The sequence below is a fragment of the Phalacrocorax aristotelis genome, chromosome 4 (genome assembly GCF_949628215.1).
Source record: "Phalacrocorax aristotelis chromosome 4, bGulAri2.1, whole genome shotgun sequence".
Classification (NCBI taxonomy): domain Eukaryota; kingdom Metazoa; phylum Chordata; class Aves; order Suliformes; family Phalacrocoracidae; genus Phalacrocorax; species Phalacrocorax aristotelis.
The window spans coordinates 22,504,291-22,524,554 of record NC_134279.1 but is presented as its reverse complement, the minus strand read 5'-3'; the positions used below and the strand labels follow the sequence as shown (position 1 = coordinate 22,524,554).

At 42.2% G+C, this 20,264-nt stretch overlaps 1 protein-coding gene across 8 annotated transcripts in view; it reads right to left on the bottom strand.

Annotated features, from left to right (window-relative positions):
- Positions 1-20,264, bottom strand: part of ADGRL3 (adhesion G protein-coupled receptor L3) — a 520,031-nt gene that overhangs the window by 174,870 nt on the left and 324,897 nt on the right. For all 8 annotated transcript variants that reach the window (XM_075090573.1, XM_075090572.1, XM_075090568.1 and 5 more), the window contains one exon: positions 9,516-10,316. In XM_075090573.1, the coding sequence (XP_074946674.1) occupies positions 9,516-10,316 (801 nt within the window). The remainder of the gene's footprint in view (positions 1-9,515; positions 10,317-20,264) is intronic.

The window sequence follows — 20,264 nt, the reverse complement described above, 5'->3', positions numbered from 1 at the left end:
TGTATACATATGCTCCTGTCAAGTAAATATATTTTATTACCTCTACCTCAAAAAAACCCCCAACCAATCAACCAAAAAAACCCGCTTTTTCTTCTCCATGCAGCTTTCCCTCAGTATTTCCCTCTTCCTGGAGTCTCATTGTTCACATCAACATTACCAGTCATTTGCTTAATTCAGCAGTATAAGAGCACAAAATATCACATGAATTCAGGCAGATCGACCTTAGCAAGCCACAGCATTCTTCATGCGTGCCTTGGATAGAGGGAATAATTTAACACAGAGGGGCAACTGAATTTGAGACCAGTACATGGGGCTCACAAAACCTCTTCTTCACATGGTATGTTGTCAAGATCCTACGAATGGACTAAGGACTCCTTCTCTGCTAGCACATCTATACCTGATGCCGCCTTTACTTTTTCTCTCTGCCTGCAGCACACAGATGGCCCTTTCCCCGTCTCTGTTCTAAACATCGACAGATGAAAACAGAATTGCAGAGCTGCCTAATGCCTCATCTGCCCAGTGGCTGTGTTAATTTATTCCAGCTATTTGAGGGAAGCATGAACGGCACCCAAGTAAGCCAGCTCAGACTGGTATAAAGGCAGCTGATTTTCCTGTCTTCTGTCATGGCCAGAGTATAACTTCTATAGTTTTCTGCTCTGATGTTTCTTTGCTTTTTTTTCCCCCCCTCCCTTTTGAGTCTCAAGTAGCTGGTACTTTGTGAGAACACAGAACTGAGGAGCTATGTAACATGAAACACCCAGTTTGGTTATTCAGTGTCTGTCTTTTTAAACCGAATCCCATGTTTCAGTGAAATTTGCCTTAAGTCCTGTTTCCTCTCAGCACATTTTAATAAAGCAAAAATCCTATTTACAGTGAAGAAATCCTGTTACAATGAACAATTGCTACACTGTTTTAATGGACACATCTCTTTCACCTAAGCCTTCATCACCTGCTTTGCTCTCCAGTCATGAGCACACCCTTAGAAAAAAAGTGTTTTCATCATAAAAATGTAGGGCAGACATTGTGACTCAAATTCATATGGATATTCACTATTGGCTCCAGCTTACAATTTATATTTATACATCCTCTTCAGATGCTTTATACACAAATCAGTATGTCAAAAGGCCTCTGACTGCGAAATGCAATTCCTTCCAGGGCAAACAGAAATACACTGCAGAGTCTCTCCTGAAGCCCCTAGTCCAAACTCCCACCAACTTCAGAGGATTTATCTGAATAATGGCTGAGCTGAAACTCTCCAGGAACTTTGGGATTTTGTCCCAGAAACTTTTTCATTATATTGACCTTTACTCATACACACCTGGCAAACTCACCCGAAAGAAACAGACACTGTTTTATTCTTGTTTTTATCACAACACAATTCTCTTGATTTAGCCAATTTACTAATGCTAAAATGTACTTCAAGAAGGTGTGCTTCAAAGTGCCTATTAAACCTTTTTTCTGGGATCTACCCATCTTCCCTGTCAGGTTGTTGACAGCATTGCCAGCCAGCCCTTCATGGCTGATCCCATTTCTTCCAGAATGTGGAAATCTTCAAACTAGATACCAAGATTCTTTTTGTACCTTTGACCTAAATTCCCTTCCTATAAGCAACCCATCAAATCCAACCCTACCATGAGAGTTCAGCTGGATTTCTGAGGATAAGGCCGACCGTACCATTCCTCATGTATATCTTGGGTACTTTTTATCAGCACAGTTATACCGTAGGTTTCTGGAAATTTGACTTGCTGCCACATCTGAAGGATGGGGAGATGTTAAGGGCATTACCACAACTTCCTGAAGTCAAGGGAAAGCTCTGGAAAACCTCCCCATAAAAGTTCAGTAATTTTGTAGCTTACTACTAAAGAGCTTTTTTTATTCCTCTTTAACCTGAGTATCAAGGCCAGCAGTATGAAGGGCATCCAATGCGTCCTCTGCTTGGTTTGACTCTAAAGCAGAATACGGCAGGGCATCCACATCTGCTTTCTTGGCTTTATTGTTTCAGAAAAAAAAAGAAAAGCTGGCATGGCAGCACTGCAGAGTGCTGGCGGCATCGAAGAAGTTAATTAGCAACATCGAACTAGACTTCAGGAGACAAATCTTAATAAGTGCTGCTAAAAATATTACAGTAGTCATTTCCAGAACAAACACAATCAGTGGCAGACGAGCAAGAGAGCAATCCAGACCCACGAACTGCCAATGGTAGAGGTATTTTCAGTGGGGAGCAGGAATAAAGGCTGCTCATTTTAAAAACACAGTAGCAAAAACCCAAGCTGCCACATGAAGAAAGCATACAGGACCCCACGTCCCAAGCCAGGCTAGTGGCTATGCAGCCAGGCCAGAGCAGAGCTGCAGGGAGCGGAAGGTTTTTGCCCCACATAGGGCCAGCCTTGAGGACAAATATAATCTGAGCTGAGAGGATAGTGTCTTGAGAAGAAGCCTGACAGGTTATAATCCTGTTTTGGGGTGGGAAGAGAGAAGCTGGCAGAGGCAACAGCTCAAAAGTGGAACATCCTGGAGTCTCTTGCTGGGCTAAAGCCCCAACCCTGTGCAGACCCCCATCACTGCACACAAGCCAGCAAAATCTACTGTCCAAGGGATAAACAATGCATTTGTCACTAAAAACCCTGTGTAAAAATCCAGTGCTCAGAAGCTGTCTCTTGTACATGATGCAGTCCCTTCCTCCTGCGAAAAGCGGTCTCAGACATTTGCTACGTGTCACCTCTCACTCCCTGCCTCTGGCAAACAGCTCAGACCCAAAGGGCTGGCACACGTAGCTGGGTTTGGTGCAAAGGATTTGCATCAGACTGATAAGCTGTGGTGGATGTCAGCATGACAACCCGGTGGTCTTGAACTTAATGAAACGACAATTAATTATAACTCCAGGCTGACTCCTCAAGTCGAAGAACCCGCTGCAGAAAAGGAAAAGCCGCCATCCTGCATACACAGTTAATGCTTTTTTCCCCCTATGCAATCACCCCACTATCTTCAGTAGTACATCCCATGCTTGCTGCCAGAAACAGCCGCCTCAGCTTTTCAGACATGTTCTTGGCAATGTGCTTTCCCCCTCGTGGCGTTTGACAGTATTATGAAGTGCCGAAGTCTCTGGCCTCCTTTTGTTTTGAAGCTTGAAAGTGAAGTTTAGCTTAATCATGTTGTCTCTCACTACCCTTCCCCTACTTCAACCATCCTGGGTGCCCATCAGCCCAGTCCCTAGCACTCCCGCTTACGAGCCCGTGAGAACAGGACTCCAGCCCATGGATACTGGCTGTGACTTCACGGCATGCAGGTCTTACAGCACATTCCTGTTTGGTATGCAATGGTAGCATCCAGTCTCCAAAGAGAATATAGCAGTATCCCAGTTTAGCTCCTGGATGGGTTAGATCTGCTGGACCATTTTGTCAGGCAGGCTCACATAGGTGCCTCGTAGCAGGAGCAGTGACTTGAGGAAAAGGAGGGCTCCTCCACCTCCATTTGGTAAGGCTATCTCCTGTTCCACGGTCCTACTGAGAGAAGTACATTTTTATTTAGGAGGAGGGAGCAACCACATATTTATTCGTATTGGAGAGGCACTGAAGATACTCCCGCTGTGCTAACCAAACAGTATTAATATTTATGAAATGCTCCACAAAGGGAGCATTTTGAAGCTGAGAAATCTTGCACTTTTTAAGGATTTTTTGTGAGAAGGTAGAGGAAAGAGCTCCAACTCTAGCTTTCCTGACAGAGAGCAGAAATTCCTACTTTCAGAAAAGTGTCCAGTGGTGTGATACTTTTTTATCATTTTTAAATCAAAGACTGCTTTACAAAGAGGGAAAATTTAAAACAGGATAAAAATGAAGTGACAGATCAGGCCTCAAAATGGGGAACAAATGCAAGTCTGGATCCCAGCATACCCCAGGTAGGTGAAATACCCTCCTGTCCTTCTGACCTTAAGGTACTGGTTGGCCAGCAAATGCAGGTTGAGATGCCAGCTTTGTTACAAAAGATGAAGAGTCTCTGTGCTGCTTTCTTCACCTCCAAACTCAGACATGTCTTTCTATCTTAAATAGCAAAAAGAGACTGAAATATTTATAGAATAAATGAGACACGCATATATGGGCCAATATTAGAGGATAAAAGCCAGGGCCCCAGTCACGATACATGTTTAGCAGAGGCTGCTGAAAGCAAGCGCTGATCTCTTTGAAAACCTCCCGCAACACTGTGCAACCAGCAGCTGTCACTGTAAGCAATGAAGAGGAACGGGAGCGACAGAGCTAGGGATGCTCCTAGATGGGAGGAAAGCAACTGGAAAATAAAAACACAGTAGAAGCCGCAATTAAACACTCAGCAGCGCCCTAAAAATGGCCCTTGTCCGCCAGGAGAAGCTGCTCATCAAAAAGGGTCAGCTGGCCTTTTAAAATGCAGCCTGAATTCAACTTCAGAGATACTAAGCATGGCTTATCGCAATGGGATCTCAAAGCGATGGCAATTCATATCCTGTGCACAAGTAGGATTTAAGATTCGGCAGCCCTTTTGATGCGTTTCCCAGGCAAGGTTGTAGGGCGTTAAAGGCGAGCTGTGCAGGAAGCCACTTTCAGCTACCTATTAGCACGTGACAGCTTTGAAATGTTCAAGATCCTCTGCCCACTATCGACATTACTCAGCTGTCAAAGGAAAGGCCTCAGATTTATGATGTGAAAATTACATTTTAACGAGGTGTCATATGTGTTTAAAGTTCTTATTCATCACCATACTGCCACATCTTTTACCCAAGACACAAATGCACTTAATTAGCATATTATAAGGACAGAGGGTTCACCTTATCTGCATTGTAAAACTGCTTTAGGAAAAAAAAAAAAGATAAAAAAAAAAACCACCCACCCTTACTGAATAAAATGGTTGTAATCACATGTCAAGAGAGCATCTCACAATATTTAACGAAACGTGGAGGACAAAAGTTTGAGATGCACCCTCTGAGGTTTTTAAAATATCACAGATATGAAGGGAAGCATCATATCACATCTGATTACCAGACTGGCAGTCCACAGCATTAATATGCAATCTGTGAAAGCCAGTTAGGCACAATAAGGCTGTATTAGAAGTCCTGTATCATATAATTGTCTTCCTTATGTATTGGACATTTTACTAACTTCATGCAATTTACTAATTTCATGCATCTATTAAAAAAAAACATATTGTAATGCCTGGGTCTCCTGGACATAATTTAAAAGGGAAGAACAAAACATCTCCTCGAAAGTAGGAGGTCTGTATTTCCCATGTCACTGGGAATGGCTGCCAGGACATCCAAGTCCCAAACATGCATGGAGGGATCCTGACACTGGTTCAAGTCCTTACTGGACTTCTTTACCGCCAAGCTGCGGAACAGGCTCTGGTCCCTGCTCCTGGTCTAAACGCTCAGCCAGCATATCCCAAACTCCTGTGTGAAAGCTGCTGGCACTGACATGGGGCACTTCAGGCATTTAAAACACAAAATTTTCTTCTTCTGATCTCTCTGCTGCCCAGGAACCCCTACCTGGTGCCAGGACAGGAGCCATGACCGCCTGGTGAGGTGCAGAGATGCACAGCCAGGAGACATGTGTTTGTATGTAGCTCAGTGCCAGGAAGCGGGATGGGAGCACTTTACCTTTCTGGAGAGGAGGATTTGTTGATATTTTCTTGAATTTGTTTACGCAGACTGTATCACAAGTGGGTGATGATTAAAACAGGTAACTCTGGTGAATATTAAGACTGATTAGGTTGCAGAAAATTTTTCATTCTGTTGATACGGCTTTTCGTTTCCCTCTCTGCACATGGCTAGCAGGACATGTTAAAAAGACAACAACCTGAACATTTTTCTGGGTTTAACTTCTTGAAGAAGGTGATGAAAACACTGCTTAGAGTTGCAGAGCTATTCTCATTATCACTTTGAATTAGCAAACTGAAAAGCGGCTACACAGAAATAACCCAAAAGCTCAGGAGCATTTATGGAAAACCATCCTCCAAAAAACTCAATTAAAGGCCAAACAGCTCAAAGAAAACGTGCTTCAAAGGCTTTTGGTATCTTCAAGTTCAGTTCTTGAAGGTAGACGTTAATGACAGGTTTCCTGGGTTTGCAGGCACTGAGGAGTATTTTCTTTCAAAACTGCTTTTGGGATAACAGAAAACAACCCTAGACGAAAGGAAAAAAAAAAAAAGGGGGCCAAATACTTAAAATGCAGCTTTTCCCACTTCTGAGAAAAATGAACAATTGGTTTTAATGCAGTTAAGAGCCCTGAACTGCTGTGAGATCAGCTGAACCCAGCTTTGTGCCTCACTTAAGAATATTTTGCCTTCCCTGGTACCTTCAGCTGCTACAGAAGCTGAGCACAGAAACCCCTGGTTTTGACACTCATTGACTCTGAGGAGTAAAAGCCCATTTTTTGAAACAGTGGGTGAAAGAAGCCATGTGATAGTGAAGATCTCAAGTATGTACCAAACCTACATGCACAAACAGACCCTTAATTAAAACTCATGGAAAACGTTTCATCACCGTGAAGAGCAAGAGGATGTGATGCCTGCCTTTCCTACAAGCTAAGCGACACCTGCTTCCTCCCATTTTCCCTGGATGGATTGGGAAAAAGACTGAAAATGTTTGATTCTAAACAAACTGGAGCCCTCAGCACCTGTTTTTTGTTTTAGATATCCTTGAAATGTATGATACCAGTGATTTCAAATATGCTTCTGGCTATTTAGGTAGCTAAATATATCACTTTTCTTGTTACGATCAATTTTTGGTTTTAAGAGCTCTTCTCCTAAAACTTCACCCTTAATTGTTTTTTAACAACCAATTTGTTCAACCCATCAATTTTACAATCTTTCTTTTATTTTCTAATTAAGCAGATATTGTTTACATATTTTGCTACTCAAACTGCAACCCTATGGAGAATGGCTGCATTGTACGTTGCCTTGCTCTAAATGGGTTATTTTGGAAGAGAAGAGGGGAAACACATAACCAAAACCCACTCTGAAAAAAAAAATTACTTACTAAGTAAAAATATCTTGGGTCTTCACTGCTTTCCTAGTGCTGCATCAGCTCCTGTTCTGCTCTTTGGTGGAGGAGCTGGGTTTAAGCCAGCCATATATTTAGCATTACACACAAAGCAATGCAGCATGAAATTTGGTGCTAACCAGAAAATGTGTTGCAGTGAACTTGGAAGAGAGAAAGTCATGCAGACCTGGTCTCCTGGCTCCTCTCTGCAAAAAAGCCTGGTGTCAAGCAAGTGTTTGTTCACCTGTTCAGCTCAAAATCAATGCTTCTGTTTGACTGACTCGTAAAATAATGTTCCCACTAATCAGGCTGTGCAGGCAATGGAGCAGTAAACTCCCTCTGCAAAGGTATTTTTCCTTGCTTTTAAATGCCTTGGCCCGTTCGAGCTGTCTCATCGAGAATTTCATTTGATGTCAGAGCAATCCTCTTAAAAGTCCTCTAAACCCATAAAATAGTGAGGTAATGGGAACCTTACGCACTTCTGCCAAAAGGAAATCCCAGCAATTTTCAGAGAAGAGAAAAGCATGTAAAATTGAGCTTTGTGCCCACATTACAAAGCCATCAAAAACTGCACGAAAGGAACGTCAGAGAAGGCTCACCAGACTCCCTGACAGCAGCTTAACCCTCTCGTGTCCACCACCCAAAGCCAAAAACTGCTTCAGCTTTCCATCTGAGGCACTGGGGGATTTTAAATTCTCATCCAAACATGAATGAAATTAAAGGGGTTTCAAACCAGAGTGGCACAAGGACTAATCAAATCCTTGCACATTAGAGACTTTCAGCACTCTGCAAGGCTTTCACCTGCTCTCCCATCTCACCAGCTTAGACTGGGAAAAAGGAAAGAATCATTTCCTTTTTAAAAGGAAAGTATAAAACCTATGGTTTTCACTGATTATGGCTCTTTTTTTATTAAAGATGTTATTACTGACAACGGTCACCGCAAGAAAAAGTGGCAGCAGAGAGCCTGCTCTAATACCTGGAAATAATTCGCTGAAAAGGAGAGAAACTCTGTGAAATAGAGGGATGCAATTGATTTTCACTCCTCAGGGATAACTGATAGCTCACAAATTGCTCTGCTTCACTCCACCACTCCGAAAATACGTGCTCATCATTAAGTTGGAAGAATGAGAAGTATTACTTCATTTTTTGTTCATCTGAGATCTTGCCGAGGTCAACATAATTGAAAACGTCCCTGCTTCTCTCTTAACAGTCACTCAGTTTTTTTTCATCTGCTTCTTCAAGATTTCCTTCTCCTCTTCCTTACATTTTCGTATAAAAATGAGAAATTCACTGCCATTTTACTACTTTTATTCCAACCCTCCCCAGATTTTCATATCGACACTTTCTTTCAGCATCTCTTGATCCATTTCTTATATGGATACAGGCTGCACACAGGAAAAGAAAAAGAAAAGCTCAGCAACAGAAACCTCTTGACTTCTCTTTCTCAATCTGAAGACCTGAATCCACTCATCCATTCTGAGTTTATTATTAACAAAAAAGAATGTTTTGGGAATAGCCGTGTTAGGAATCAAATAGTTTATGGTCCAAATTATAACAATTCTGCTTTTCCTCTTACTGTTTCAGCCTTTCTGAAGTACACAGTCGACCAAGAAACTACCTGATAACTATGACTACATCGTGTACAGCAGTAACCATTTGAACATGACTGAGCAAATGGTTTTTTGGGAATTCTTGCATTGTCATATGAGTTTGACCACAAGCTAAGTAATGTTACTAATAAAGTAGCAACTGTGAACATAATACTTGCAAAACAATGAAGAAGTTGGTAAAGTTAAAAGAATATAACCCAATTAAGTAATTACCAGCATAATTTCTAATAGGAAAAAAGGTGGGAAAGCTGGGAATCCTCTGGGGGCCATATACTGCACTCTTAGCAAAAGTACAGTAAATCACAGTAAAAAATGCTTTTTAAAAAAAAAGAGCACCATTAAAGAAAAGACAACAACAATTTGGATCATTTTTGTTGTTGATTCCCCTCCTGACTCTAGACACACACCTGTGGGTGCATGCTCACGTACGTAACTAGCGGCAGCTTTCCTAAACAGCCCAAATCCCCCCAGCTTAATGGAATGAAGTAATTTAAGCCGGTTGGCAGTTTCCCCCTGGCAGTTTGCAGCGACAGCGTCTTCCACTCTCTGTTTTGACAAAATTTCTGCAGAAAGGAAGATGATCTGATGTTTGTAGGATAATTCAATTAAGGAGGAAAGAGCGCTATCCCTGTGATGCAAGCAAGAGCATGGACATTTGGAGACTGTTTCAGGTTAGTTACAGATAGCACACACCTTTCCCCATTTATTTTCATACTAAGATTGAAAAAATATTCTGCACATATTAATGTCTGAATATTCGTCACAGGTCTTGTGGTGGAGGTTAATTTACAGAAACACAGGCAGATCAGTTAGACAGGAGTGCACTTCACTCATTTTACCCCCTATTTGCCAGAAAAATAGAAAGCCCAGTTCAGATTTTGGCTCAGTATTAAAACTCTTACCTGCTCTGCTGTCCAGTGGGCCAAAATCCAAGGAATATTTCACGACATGATAGTTGTTCCATACATAAAGGAGGTTGTCCCGGGGATTATAATCCACAGCAGCAATGTACTGGTAGGAGTTTGGAAAGGGCACATCCACCATGCTATCCTTGCTTTGGTCAGTATTATATATGTAGTCTATTTTATTCCCTGTGGCTTCATTGTCATCATCTTCATACACAGACTTCACCACATATAAAATCCCACAGATCATGAAGGCGTTAGAAGCTGACCTCTTGTCATAGGCAGTATCCCACGTCCCTTCGATCCTTAATGTGTAAGGGTTTAATTGGCTAATGACTATTTTGCCATTATTTTGTTCTGTTGCATAGATTACCCACAGCCCGTTCTCATCCACAGCCAGGTCTATATCAGACTTACCTCCCCAGCGGTAGGGAGAGGTGTCATGGTAATTTGCGTTAGCTATGATAGCCTCCCCGCTTTTTATCCTTGTCCGCAAGTCAAACTTGACTATGTTCCTGGTTCGTTCCTTGTTGAAGAACAAAGCCCCGTCGTACACCACGAACCCCGTGCCATCTACCCGGTGTGGGAGTTTGTAGGTTGTGGTTGGCCTCCCAGCAATGAAGTCATCCTTGGAGGAGTACTCCGTCAGTGTGTCCGTCCGATATGGTGTCCAGGGCATGTAGTAGATCTTGTCAGACGCCTGCAGAGGGTCTTTGCACCAGGCACCAGACTGGTGGTCAGATTCAAATAAGTGTTCACTCTGGTATACTCCTTTCAGCAGTCCGGGGCAAAGAAAAACTGTCAGAAGGGAAAAGAATTTAAAACAAAAGAACAAAGTTAATGACAGTCTGGGGGTGGCTGGCCCAAACATCTCAATATCTTCTAGTTCTGGAACAGAGGATACTCGAGATCAGAGGAAACCCAAGAGCAATGCCCTGTGGCTGGAGACTAGCCTTCCTGCTGGCCTTGTCTCTAGAAAAAGATTTGCTCCACCAAACTGATTTTTTCCCCTGCTTTTTCTATCAACTGTGGCTCATTTTCTTAACTGTTTCCAAATATATTTTTGCAGGTGTACTTACTGGGACCATGTGTCTTTGTAAACTCTGAAATGAATATGTGCCCCCAAAAGATTTCTGCGTTTGTATTTTCTGATTATATTCTGCAGTGAATCTGTACCTATTAGGTGAAGGGGTAAACTCCCAGGGAACTGATCCACGTGTTTATTTAAACAGCCCACAGAAAGGTAGCCTAGAAATGGAAATAAGAGAAAGAAATTCCCATCCTTACAGCCCAAGCAACATTATGTATTTAAAGGGTACCAATAGCAAAGCAGAAGCGAATCCCTTAGCAGCTTAGAATAACATTTAAAGCAAAGGGAGCAGGGGGGAGGATGGGGGATCACCCGTCTACAGATCTCTAGTATAACTAGAAATGAGGCTTTCAAAGCTGCTAGAGGACACATGAAACATGCAGTCCACACAATTAAAAACGAATGACGTATGGATGCTGAAAGGAAAAGACAAGGAAGGAAGGAAGAAAGGAAAGAAGGAAGGAAAAGAGTAAAGTTCATTGGAGAGGAACCCAAGGTCTAGATTTTAATCAGTTAAAAAATGTCCTGTTAAATATAGTAGTAATTCAAACTTAAAAACATGTACCTTCTATTGTTACATGAGAGGAGCACAGAGGAGCAGTTTGACTAACCGGGGTGCTTTGCTGCTCAGACTTCAGTGGGGCTGAGAGGGGCCAGAGCATGCCCAGCGCCCCGGAGGAGGCTCGGCCAGTGCCTGGCCACCCTTGGCATCACGGGAATGCCAATGCCAAGAGGCTGGCCAGCTGTACAGGGAGACAAAAGGAGGGATGTTCCGGAGCAAAACTGGCTCGCTTGGCCCTCGTCATCCCTGGTAGCACCCTCCTGACCTGGAGGTGCTGCACACGCTTCAGGGGGAGAACATTTGTTCGTTATTTATAATGCTGATCTCCATGAGCACAAGGAGTACAATAACCATGACGATGGGATGGGCAGCAGGGAGGTGCGAAGAAGTATCCCACCACACGCTTCTGGTAACGCGGGGCTGGCAGATGGGATCCCACGTTTGCTCTCCCTGCTTGGAGGGTAACCAATTATTTTCAGAAATGCAGAAATTGGTAATGTCCTCTGGAGAGCGAGACAGGAGGAAAATCAGATTTAGTAATTGGTGTAAAAGTATATTGCTCTGTTGGAGTCTAAGTAGCCACCCAGAGCTGCTGATAGGGGGGTGCCATTTCCAAGAGGCTTTTATGGCATAACTAGATATACTTATGCACATACGTATATATGCACACTTTCCAAATTCTTTGGGGCAGGAGAAGAATGAGTTATCTAAACCTTTGAATAGAAATTTAATGAAAATAGTGGTACTAGCAAAAAATTTTCAGCAAAAAGTAGTTATCTGGTGAAGTTGAGCAGCAGAGGTACTAAATAAACTTTAACAAAAAAGTAGTGAGAATTAATGACAAAGTATTTCAACTAAAACGTTAAACTGTTAAATAACTTAGCCTATACATAAGTAATATATATATATATAATTTGAAAGGTATTTAATTACCTTTTTGTTCCACTTCTATTGTAGAGAGAGAGGTAAAGAGAGAAAGGAGAAAAGAGAATAGATTAATGGTACTGTATTGGCCAGGTACTTTTCTTTACCTCTTTCATATGAAAAGGAAGCTTCATTATTTTACTTTAGTATGTGAACATTTTTTATATATATACCTCTGTAAAGCCTTTCCCGTGGTATACACTGGATAATATGCAAAGGTGAACAAAATACAGATAAATGTTAACTTTACAAAAATCTTTAAGAAGAAAAAAAACCCCGAATACTTGCGACATACCAAGCCCCCTGAACTATTTGAGGTATCTCAGCAGGAGCAGCCTTGGACTAGTTTCACAGAGTAAAATGAAATACCCATACACTGAAATATGACTGACACAGATTTATGTCTAGAATAAAAACTCCAGGGAGAAACTTTATAGAATATACATCTTCATATATTTCACCAAAATCCTGTAAAACAGAGATCCCTACTTTAAGCAGGAGAATATTGCCTTATGACACGAACAAAGAACTTAGCAGAGTCAAATGAAGCACATTGGTGGATGTTCAGAGTCCCTTCCTACATCCTGGAGAAACAAGCTTTAGTAGGACTTGGAAAAAAAACATTTTAAATATTGTAATACTTATATGATTTATAAGATCCCAAAGATGTATAGTGTTCACGAGTTTAAAATATCTAAGCACTATTTAAAAAGCCCAACCCCAGAACTTGCTGGTTATTTTTATATGAATTATTCACCATGCATAATAATGCTGCTGAACAGGCTGCATCCCTTTGGACAAAGCCCACTGCAGTCAGAATAAATAAATAAATGAAGTGCACTTATTAATTGCTAAACTCTCAGTACCAGTTTCTATAGCTAACAACCTCCTGCAAGAGGCCTTGGGGGCCCTCATCCGAAAGACCCCTCCGGTTGTGGCACAGACCCCTTCTTCTTCCAGCATGGTGGGGCCCCAAACAGCTTCTGCACCCCCAGCCCTGGGGTTTGCTGGTTCTGCGGGGCCTCACCTCAAAGGTGTAGGAGAAGACAGGCCCCATAAAATATCACTGAGAGAGAAGTGAGAACTTGCCAGCAAAACAGTATGGTTTTGACAGCTGAGAGATCTCTGTTCAGAAAAGCGAGAGAGGAATGCAAAGGTATGCACACGTGCTTTGTTTTTGCTTGCCCAGAGTTCACTCTGGCCCCTTCCAGACCGAGACACTTGCCAAATGACTGTCCTCCGGTGCTGGTACTGCAAACCCCTTTGCATTCAAAAGTCTCGTTCATTCAGATGGGAACCTGCGGGCTCAATGGAAGAACGATTTCAGGATAAGACTGCAAATGCATTGGCTAGACATGCGAATCTGCACTTTGCCGTGTGGGGAGGCATACATCCGGAGCCTAGTGCAGCTCCCAAAACGACTGTTTCCAAACTTAAAGAGCTTTTTTTACCTGGGCTTTGATTCAGGCTCCTTTCTACCTTATAACAGGTTAAGGTCAAAGGCAAATGTTTTCAGCATGTGGCTTTCAGGACTCTAGGGAGCAGAGATGATGCATTTCAGTGCAAGCACCTGGTTTTGCAAGGGAAAGAGCCAGCAAGATTAAAAGGCACCAGACCCAGCAACTGGAGAAACCCACACAGCAACTGCTCTCCCCATCCCAGGCTGTGGCTGGCCATAGTTAACTAAGATATTCAGAAAAACATTAAATGTCCCTGGCAAAAGCAAGAAAGCAACATGACAGATCCCCAAATGTATGGCTTCACGCTTCTGGCTGATGGTGTACTGTACCTCTGGCAGCATAGAAGGTAGTAATTTACATTTCCAAATGAGCAAAAGCTTTTGTAATACACTTGAACAACAGTGTGATATTGTAAAGCAGGAAGAGAGAAACTTCTGTAGAAGATAATATATTTGCGACCAGCTGAACTGAGTGACCTGAGGCATTGATTACCCTTATTCTGAATAGCTCGTATGTGTTGTTAGTGGTCAGTGCCATATCCAGCTCTCTTATAATTCCAGACATGGTACATGTTTTGGTGACCTCCTGCATGGTGCTTTGTGTCGTATGTATCCCAAACTCATATTTTCTTCCTGCTGATTTAAGACTTAATGCTTTTGAATTTCAATAATTACCCAGCTTATATTGGGACATCATATCATTCAAACAGGTTGCATGGGAAGCTTGGAGGATTCAACTTATTAAGAAATATTAAAAGGAAGGTTCAGTTAGGGTCTGATTATCCCTTCAATTATGCAGCATATTAACGCAAAACTGTCTTCATAAAGTACTTGAAGAATTTTAAAAATTTTGCCCAGTTACAGACAAATTTACTGGCAATGCCTGTGCCAGTCCACAGGATTTAAATACTGCTTATAGCACAGGAGGCACCTTACCTTTCTGCAAGGGTCTACAGAAAAAGCACACATACACAGTTATTTCTCTTGCAGTGAGATCTTCCACTCCTGCTATTGCTGCATTGGAGCAGAACAAGGGTATTTCACCTCAATTTCCTATGCTGGTTGCAGGCTAGTGACATTGGCTTCAACAGTGCCAGAGTCCTGAAGGAAATCAAGAACCGCTTCCCAGGTCTGAGGGGAGTTACAAACAAGGCTTTCCACGTACCCTGATTTTCTTCAGTTTCTTCAGACAGAAATAAAACTGAGGACTGTGTGCAATCATCGGCCACTACAGCCTGCCCCTGCTGTGCCTGGAGCTGAGCGAATAGGCAGATTGCTGCCACCCATTCAGAGAAATCACACAAACAAATTAATTAAATGCTCTTAGTACTGCTGGGTTCAGGCTCTGAAAATACACTCTTAATTTCTGGCACAATTAACACTTGAACAACATTAACTGCTCATTTTCTTACCACCACGTTGAGTTGCACTCAACTATTTAAGGCACAAGCTTGCAGCGGCAGAGTCCTGTAGAGAGCTCTCTCCCTGGCACTGCTTCAAACCCACAACAGGAGCACAAAAATGGAAAAAAAATTTTCTGAGTAGGGGGGATTTTAAAAGGCAATTTCAAAAATAAGTAAAAAGTTGTGCCCTATACTTGGCCAGCTGGTTTTTTTTTAGGACAGATGTTTAATAGCAGATAAGTGACATCCACTCCCTGTTCATGTCCTTCACAGGTCAAACTGATTTAATATACAGAGACTCAGTGTTAAACACATAGTTAATGACAAAATAGAAGGACTAAAAAAACAGGTTTTTGAGGCTGACCTTAGTAGCACAAGATACAGCATCTCAGCTACACTGAGGGTGCTTCATGCCAGATGTGGCTAACCACTACACCTCACCTCCACCAACCAGCTTGACCAGATGTGTGCAGAGGTGAAGCCAAAAAGCGATCATGGCACTAGGGAACCAACCAGGGAGAAACATCCACAGAAAACACAGCACTGGCCTTGTGCCCTGCCCTGACACATGACCCATGGTGAAGACGGTGACCATCACATAGCTGACTCACCACTTGGCCCTGAGCCTTGTTGTGCCACGCTTGAGCATTGAGCTCCCTCTAATGAGGAAATGAAGTCTGGAAGGTGCCTTGCACCAGGGCTCCTCATATAAGGATGGTCTGGGATCTACAGCCTTTTCTTTCTTTCCCTAGACCCCAAGCTCCTTGGCCAGCCTTGTGCCAACAGCAAAGCACCCACAACTGTCTCAACCTTTGACTTGAGGGATTCCCTATAGCACCCACAGAAAGGTATCCCAATTTACATGTTTCTCCCCAACACCCACACCCCATCTGTGGGGTTTAGGTTGAACAGGAGCATGTTTGGGAAGCTGCAAACCTAGCAAGGCACCCCAAAGTGCGCCCATGTAGAGCCTGCTTGGAGATGAAGGTACTCTTTCGAAGACATGGCCGGGTGCTGGAGTTTCAGTGTTCCTTTACTAAAAGAAGGTTAAAGTAAACAAGAGATGTGTTCAAAATTCAGGGCACCAAAGCACATGTCAATAACAGACTTCCTTTTAGCTATCACAGTAGAAAGCAGTAGTCTAGGCAACTAGGCAATATACAGGAGAGGGTGGCATCAGATTCACAGCACGTCCAGCACAGCAGATCATTGACAACAGGACCCCACAGTCAGTGCTAGAGAAACGCTAATAGTAATAGGGCACATGAGGTCCTTAGCAGTTTCTCTTCTCAGCATCTAAAATTTAAGAAAGTGGTTAAGGTCCCCAAGGAAATGCAGCAGTCGACAGATCAGAGGCAACATAAGAGTGGGACACAGATACTGCAGGAGGGTCATCAGCTTGTCGCTTGTCCCTCTGGTTCCCCATCCCAGCACCCAGTGAGGCTGAAGAGGACCACACCTGTATGTGTTTCAAACCCATGGTGCTCTACCATCGGGAAGCACACGTGGTATGTAGACAGATCCTGATGAGGAAGCACAGTCGGAGGAAAGCTGAACTCTGCAGCAGCAGATCTAAAATAAATATATCTAAACCCAGGGAATGAAAAAATGAAAATACTCTTCTTTTATTAATCTGTACTTAAAACACTCTCAAACCTGCACATATGGTTTGCCAGAAGAACAGTTAGATAGCTAGCTCAGCGTTTATCTGACGCGAGCTGTTTTGGCAACCTGAAGTTCAAAACACTGCAGAAGTACCCACCTCTGCTTTGTTTTCTTCTCCTGACACATAATTAAAATGACAAAAGAGACCACATAGCCAAACTCAGCGCTCACTCTGTGCAGCACAGCCACAAACCAAAGCACATGCCACTATTTCTCTCACCCACCCGCTCCTCCTAGGAAAGCCTGGGGTCCCACTGCAGCAAGTTGTAGCCAGCTGAACGCCAATTAACATTTTGCCTCCAGGCAAAGGAGAAGCAAGAGCAATTCAGTGGTCTTTGGTCTCAGTCCTGTCATTGCAACTGTCCTTGTTCCAGAAGACCCAGTGACCAGTCTCCATCCCCATCCTCCACATCAAACTGCCCCCAAGCTAGAATTTAGCTCCGTGTGGTTAGCCCCAGTGAAGCACTTATTTTACAAGCTTTTAATGTGAAAAGTTTTAACATGCAACAGGGGAAGCCCTCTTGGGTGTTGGCTCAGATTCAAGCACAGAGAATGGAAGAATTAGGTTTTCTAAGACTACTTTGCAAATACATACTGTTGCTATCTTCCCATTTTTGCCACCTAATTCCACTTTACTACAATTGCTAATTTTTTGCTCTCAACATGACAGGTTTTCTAGAAATCGTTTTCCTTCCATTTCAGTGCAAGAACGTCAGCTTCCTTCGGAGAAGTACAATAAATAAATACATAACAGATTGCACTTTGTGCCCTGCCACGGCTTTACCTGGGGGATCTTCACTTGTGCCAATGGCAAGCTCGTATATGCATTTAAATGGAGAACAAACCCCATTAATATTACCTGGCTTTACAGTCCAAGAGCAACCTGACACTTGAATATAAACCACTCAGACTTTCATTCTCCAGCCAGAGGAATGAAGAAATTATTCTTATCAATTATACTGCCATGAATTAACCTTATCACAGCTGCCAATCTCCGTTATGAAAGAACCACATGCAACTTCAAGCCTCTCCATTGCAGTTCTCCACCAGACCAAAACTATTCTGAAAGCTAAGTTTTAGTTTGTTTAGGTTTATATTATTATGGTGGGACCCATTTAGTCTGTAACATTTTTTATATATCCAAGAAAATTTAAGGTTTCAGTAAACAGAGTACTTCCCTCTTCTTGACTGCATGTACCTTCGTGTAGACATTATACTCCCTCCCATAAGGCTGGGAAAAAAAAACCCTCTTGATTTATTGCACAGGAGAAATGCTTGCATTTTATAGCAAATGAAGTGCTAATCCTTTATTTAATAAAGGGAGGAATAATCTCACTTGCCTCATTTCCAAATTACATTTTTCATATAATACCCAGGCATCAGCAAATGAAGGTGCTCTACAAGTACGTTGCATTACAATGGCTTCACGTAACACATTCCCAAAATTATCACCTCCTAATTAATTTCACTGTGAAGTATGGAGATTGGAAGTGTCAATAACCCATAAACGCTTTCACAAACCACAACCTAAATTAGATCCTTAAATATGGTATCTGTGGATTTGCAGAAATCAAAGCTGTCATTTTTCATAAGTGGTTTTTTTTTTTTCCCTTAGATTTCCATTCATCTGATAAATTTGTGAAACCTTTCAAACCATTAATTTGGGCTTCCTTAAAATGTCAGTGCTTTTAGTCGGCTTTTTAATACATAATAACTAAATTTAATAGATGTTCACTAAAATAATACTAAGGATTATTAATGTTAAAACACCCGTCAGCGTAACTTACAGTCATCAGGACCCAGGAAACCACTAATATACATTAACTGTTGTCCACCAGAGGTTTCCGCAAGATGAAAAAAGTTACCGTTTCCTACAAAATTGCCTTGTCTCTTATAGATCAAAATTCAGGCTATTTTGGGAGGAAGCCATCTTTTTGTTAGACATTCGTATAATGAATGACAGGCATCAGAGGCCCAAGCCCTCACACAGACGCTCCCTCAAACCCAGGAAATAACAAATGCCTTCCCATGGCACTGTCCCATTGAGGCCAGTTTTCTAGGAGCTTAAATATTATGACCTCATTTCATAATTTTAGGTACCAAATCACATGAAAAACTATGCCTTGAAATATTTTGTTAAGGGGAAAAAAAATGAGTCCTGCAGAAAGCCAACGAAACTTTGGGATTCTGGGTTTTGGGGTTACACAGTAAAATCCCAGCTATGTGCCTGGCCCTGTAGGAGTGGATGCTGCTGTGCAGAGCAGAGATCAGCGAGATGGTTCTCAATGGTTTTGCAAACATTTGTATTTCGCAAAATTCTGTGAATAATTTCTATTCTTCCTTTGCCTCTCTCCTCTTGTTATTATTCCAGGTGGCAGTCACAGTGACTGGCTTCTCTGAAGAAGCAGACACTTCATCAGCTTCAGCAGATACTGAATGTGATTGCGCTGCACTTCTAAATGTATTATTCCAAGAGGTAAATATTTTTTGCTCAAGTAAAGATAATTCACTTAAGGTATAATGAGTCCTGAAATATACTGCACTGGAAAAAAAGAATCAGAAAGTATTGTTATAGCCAAAGTTAATCTTCAGAAGAAATATCTGATTTTTTAATGTGTATAAGTCTCTTCTGTGATGAGATTTTTTGTTTAGAGCACCACTGCAGAGATAAAGCAACCTGAAAAACCAATTCATCCCTGAATTTGGGAAACAAAAACATTGTTTATGCTAGTCAAAACGTGTGTCAGAGCACTGGCCACTGCTCACCACCATCACAAGAAGAAAAATCAGTCAGGCAGACTTCTGCTGTGACACTATGGCCAGCAGCACATCCCCCCGTTGCCACTGGTTTATAAAAAAACCAGCAGTAACCTCTTAATTCACTGCAACTCTTTCAACCTGTTGTGCACCAGAATTCTCCTTTTAAATTTGTCAATTAAAAAGAAGCAGCAAGATGAGTTAGCATGAGAGGGGAAAAAAGGACCGTACAAATACTCTGTGAAATTCAATTACAGCTACAAGTCATTCAGCCAAACTTTCCTTGGCAGTTGGCCTCTTATTGTTTCCAGCACAACAGCAGATGAGTGAGCTGCCATTAAATTACAGCAGAATCAGCCACCTGGACATCATTCTCCCATTGAAAAAAAAAATAATGAAAAAAAAGACAAAAAATAAAAAGTGAAAGCACAGATCCAGAAAGGAAGGTAAGCACTGCAGGGCTGATGTTGAGCACCCACCAGCCTTTTGCAACACAGCCCTGCGGCTAAGACGAGCAAGATGTGGAGATCCAGTCCCTCCAATGAAGGTGTGAATTAAAGCTCATCCAGGTGGTGAGCTCCTTTATAAAGAGGAAAGAGAGGCATTACTGTGCATTACTTCCAGGTCTAAAAAGAAAGAAAAGAAAGAGAGCTGAGCATTTTCCAAGAACATTTATTTAATGGTACCCCTCTGGAAAAGGTCTGGGCACAAAATGAGTACCGAGATGTTGCTACTCTCCATCAAGAAAGGCTTCTGTGCACATAGAGGTGGACCAAGAGGTGCTTGCAGCAAGGTTTGAGCTGTTGAGGGTGGGTTTCCAGGGCAGAAACCTACATTACACCTAATTCTTGGTGCTGCCAGCACAGCCCAGAAGCACTCAGAGATA